This window comes from Lactuca sativa, chromosome 6, assembly GCF_002870075.4.
Source record: "Lactuca sativa cultivar Salinas chromosome 6, Lsat_Salinas_v11, whole genome shotgun sequence".
In the NCBI taxonomy this organism is placed as follows: Eukaryota; Viridiplantae; Streptophyta; class Magnoliopsida; order Asterales; family Asteraceae; genus Lactuca; species Lactuca sativa.
In genome coordinates this window covers 137,382,743-137,387,130 of record NC_056628.2, presented here as the reverse complement: position 1 = coordinate 137,387,130, position 4,388 = coordinate 137,382,743, and the positions used below count along the sequence as shown (strand labels likewise).

Here is a 4,388-nt window from a genome sequence, read left to right as displayed (position 1 = left end):
TCTTTATGTGAAATCATATCAATGTAAATTATGACTATTAATTTGACAACGATGCTTGACTATTAATTTGACAATGACATGTAACTTGCAACCTTTAACCTTTTACTTGTTTGACTATTGATTTGATAATGACATTGACAACATAATAAAACAACTTTATTAAATAATAACCAACTTTCAGTTTTGTTCCACCTAACAACCTCAAAATTTTAAAGAATTTTCCATTGTGAAATGTTAATGTTAAACCAGATAACCTCACAAATACTAAAAACAAGATGAAAACATAATGTCATAAAAACATCCATGCCCAAAACATAGACAATCACAGTCCCCAAAAGCCAATTATCCCGGAGGTCGACAAGGGCAAAATGGTCATTTTCATAAAATTAACAAATCCCCTCTTAACTTAAACAACCCAAACATTCTTTTTCAGACATATTCAAATTACAAACAATCCCAAAACACACATCAAAACTTAAGCCATCTCTTCTCCTTTTCTTTACTAGCAACCGCATTAGAAGCAGACGCCTGAGCCGCCTCAACCGCCGCCAAACTCCGCCTAGTCTCATCAAGTTTCCTAACCGCCGCCTCATAAACCACCTTCTCTTTCTTATTCCGCCTCGCCATTTCCTCCAATTTCTCAACTCTCCCCCTCAACTCCTTCACCTCATCATCAAACGCCACCAACGCCCGCCTCTCACCATTCTTCCCCCCCGGAACATCCTTCTTCTCCGCCGCTTTCTTCCCGGAAAACCCTTCTTTTCCGGCCAACTGCGTGTTTATCAAACTAAAAATATCCGAAACCGGCTCCTCCACCTCCTTTGCCGCCCTAACTGCCGCTGCAAATTTCTTATCCCGTTTTCTCTTCCCGCCTCTACTCCGTTTCTTCTCTTGAGAATCTTTATTTTGAACCGATTCTAATGCATAGTCAAGAGACTTTTTTGGAGGTAAAACTTTGACCGAAATCGGGTCAACTCTTCCTTGACCATTGACCCCTAAACCCATCCCTTCGCGAAAACCCATGTTAGCCATCATTTTAGACGCCATTCCTCTCGTGTGATTTTCCCATTTTGCAAAAATTGCGGTTTCTGTTTGTATCCCTCTTTGAAGATTTGAACTTTCAAGAAACCCTAACCCTAATCCTAATCCTTCTGATGTGTCTTCATTTTCATAATCTGAATCTGATTCTGAATATGAATCGGTGTTGTATTCATCGCTCATTTGGGCGTATTCAGATAAAGATAAAGATTCGATTCCGACATTTGAAGCGGTCCCATTGTCCCGGAAAACTACCCGGCCTGACCCGAGTTCATCATCCCATGACTCGAGTTCGGCTTCGCGCCAAATTCCGATTTTACCCTCGGAGGTTGCCCATACGTTGGACCCCACCAATGATTGATTCCATTTTGTGGGTGTATATTTTTTTAATGATGAGAGAGGTAGATCGATGCCTGAATACGAAAACCAAGATTCAAGATTCAAGATTCCAAATTCAAGATTCAAGATTCAGACAGTTCATTCGGTCCAACAAAGTAATTTTTTTTTATGTGTACAACACACATCATCAAGATTGATTTATATAGTTCAATTAGTCCAAAAAAGTAACTTTTTTATGTGTACAAGACACATCATCAAGATTCAGATATTCAGACAGCTCATTCAGTCCAAAAAAGAAACTTTTTTTCATGTGTACAAGACACATCATCAAGATTCAGATTCAACATTTCATTCAATCCAAAAAAGAAACTTTTTTTTTTATGTGTACAAGACACATCATCAAGATTCAGATTCAGACAGTTCATTCAGTCCAAAAAGGTAACTTTTTTTTTATGTACAAGACACATCATCAAGATTCAAGATTCAGACAGTTCATTCGGTCCAAAAAAGTAATTTTTTTTTTATGTGTGCAAAGACACATCATCAAGATTCAGATTCAGACATTTCATTCAGTCCAAAAAAGTAACTTTTTTTATGTGTACAAGACACATCATCGAGATTCAGATGGCAATTCATTCGGTCCAAAAAAGTAACTTTTTTTATGTGTACAAGACACATGATCATTACCCATTGAGACACTTTATCCATACAGAACTTAATAATGAAAATAGAGAAAGAGAATACACGAACCATGTGAAGAGCGACATTTTGAACCAAATCGACATCGTTGTTGTAAGAAGAACTTGCACATCTGAAAGAAAAGTAGCTTTGCAACCGGTTATCCAACAATGAAGGCCAGAATTGGTACTAAGAGGGAGAAAACTACAAGTCTACAAATACCAATTGGTTCTCTGATGTTGGAGTCAAGAAACAAACTTTTGCATCATTACAACCTTCCAATGCAACAATTAAACCGTTATACCATCGTCCATCAGAGTGGCGGAATCTACATTTTGATCCAATGGAATATTCCACTTCTACTTCTTTGGATTGATTCGTATCATCAGCTTCCACTTCTTTATGTTTGGAATCAACAGGATTTTGATTTAACCCTTTATCACCTTCTTTTGTCTTCTGTAAAATGTCAACTTCTTGTAACAATCGAGCTCGTTTCAGGACAAACAGCCCCTCTTCTGCATCTTTGATAGCTTGAAGAAGCTCTGCATGAACCTAATTTAACAAAATCAAAATGATACAACTGGTAATTCCTCAAGACAATATAGCACAATGGAAAGAGTCAAGACCCAGTTGATTGCTAGAAAAATGGAGAGGTATTAGTGAAGAACTGGATATTCTTGTTAGGGTGTTTCAATTGGAATAGGGTTCTACAGAATTGTTAGAAGATAAACGAATTTATGTTGGGGTGTGCAGTTAATTCTCATCCTCTAAGTTCTATTGTAAGATTCTAAGGATGAAATGAAACGAATTCGCTATGTTGATGAAAAGAATGTGCACTATGAACAATCAGTTCACAACAATTAATGAAACCATCTAAACATGTCATCATATTCCCCTCGGAGTTAAACTCACAAACCTCTAATTCTTAAGGTGTGAGCTTCTATCATTATAGCAACACCAGTTCCATGTCAATTTATAACATTCAGTAGCCTCGGCATCGGCTCGAGGCAAAATCGTCATTAGATCTTTTATGAAATAAAATATCAATTTAACAAAAACTCACGCTAAATCAAAAGATATAAACTTCGTTACAGAAAATAATCTGGTAAGAAGGTTGAAATCAGGGCGATTGTGTATAATACCTCAAGGATTTCGGGATTTTGGGGGTCGGACGCTAGGGCTTCATCAAGAGCAACGATTGATTCTCTTTGTTCTTGTAGTTGAAGCTCTAGCTGATCTTCAAGAAGCCTTCTTTCAGCATCGTCGGCCATTATCGTTCTAACAAGAAAACCCGTCCTTGGAAGATGGAATAGGCTTTGATTTCCTGGGAGTTGATAACCAGTTAGGTCGTACGGGGTAATGACTTGTAATAATCACACTTTTATTTACTTAGTCCATGTATTTTTACTTTATATTTAATTAAGTCCTATATATTTTTTCTATTTTTTATCATTTATTATTTAATTATGAATAATTTTTCAGATTAGTCGGTTTCACATTTAAAAATTCTCTATATAATCCTTACATTTTGACCTTGTATTCAACTAAGTCCCTACACACGATACCCACATAAATTGTTAACGGGTTGGAATATCGGTTAACCTGTAAATTGTCCACAATCAAATAATTTAACATGTATTTGGGATTTGATAGAAAAAATATATTTATATGGGCTTAATTGACTACGAGGTCAAAATGTGGAGATTTTATATGAAATTTTTCTTTAGAGTTTAACTTAACAAGAGAAAAAAAAAATGAATGTATAAAGAAATTGGTGTTTCTGAGTTTCATTAACTCCCTGTTCTCTAGATTTTTTTTATGAGAGAAAGGAAGGGAAATGAGGGGATTAGAGGGGATTGGCATGTTCTTGAGTGTTTTTTAGGAAGGGGGTGAAGGAAAGTGTGGGATTGAGAGGGAAAGACAATGAAGAAATTAAGGTGATTTGTATCCATCCAATTTGGGCGGATTGTAAAGGAAAGCAACAAAATGACAGATTTTACCTTTGCTTCGTCTTCATTCTGCAACTTCACACCATAGATTCTTCATCTTCATTCTCACATGTTCTTCCTTCTAATTGTATATTCTTCTTTATTCTCATAGATTATATTGTTCATCTCTCTCTCTCTCTCTATCTATCTATCTATCTCTCTCTTACACACACACACATCATCATCATCATCTTCACTTCTCCATGTCCTTAGCACCATCATCTTCATCTTCTGATGAACTCTAACCTGATGAACCCTAACCATGGGTGAAAACATCATTTGACAGCGAAGTTTCTTTCCCTTCCCTTAAACTCGAGAATGCATCTATCACCTCCCGGTTCTCTT

The 4,388-nt window shown here is 36.5% G+C and overlaps 1 protein-coding gene across 1 annotated transcript; it reads right to left on the bottom strand.

Annotated features, from left to right (window-relative positions):
• Positions 1–360: 360 nt before the first annotated feature.
• Positions 361–3,412, bottom strand: LOC111882509 (zinc finger CCCH domain-containing protein 18). Its single transcript, XM_023878870.2, has 4 exons — positions 3,198–3,412; positions 2,278–2,607; positions 2,128–2,188; positions 361–1,451 (listed from the first exon to the last, which is right to left on the bottom strand). The coding sequence occupies exons 1-4, from the start codon at positions 3,324–3,326 to the stop codon at positions 469–471; spliced, it is 1,503 nt and encodes a 500-aa protein (XP_023734638.1). The 5' UTR covers positions 3,327–3,412; the 3' UTR covers positions 361–468.
• Between the last annotated feature and the right edge of the window lie 976 nt (positions 3,413–4,388).

Coding starts and splice junctions, on each gene's coding strand:
- LOC111882509 (XM_023878870.2), bottom strand. CDS start 3,326: ATGGCCGACGATGCTGAAAGAAGGCTTCTTGAAGATCAGCTAGAGCTT. Junction 2,608..3,197: donor AAAATCCCGAAATCCTTGAG/GTATTATACACA, acceptor TTGTTAAATTAG/GTTCATGCAGAGCTTCTTCA. Junction 1,452..2,127: donor AAAATGTCGCTCTTCACATG/GTTCGTGTATTC, acceptor TTTCGTATTCAG/GCATCGATCTACCTCTCTCA.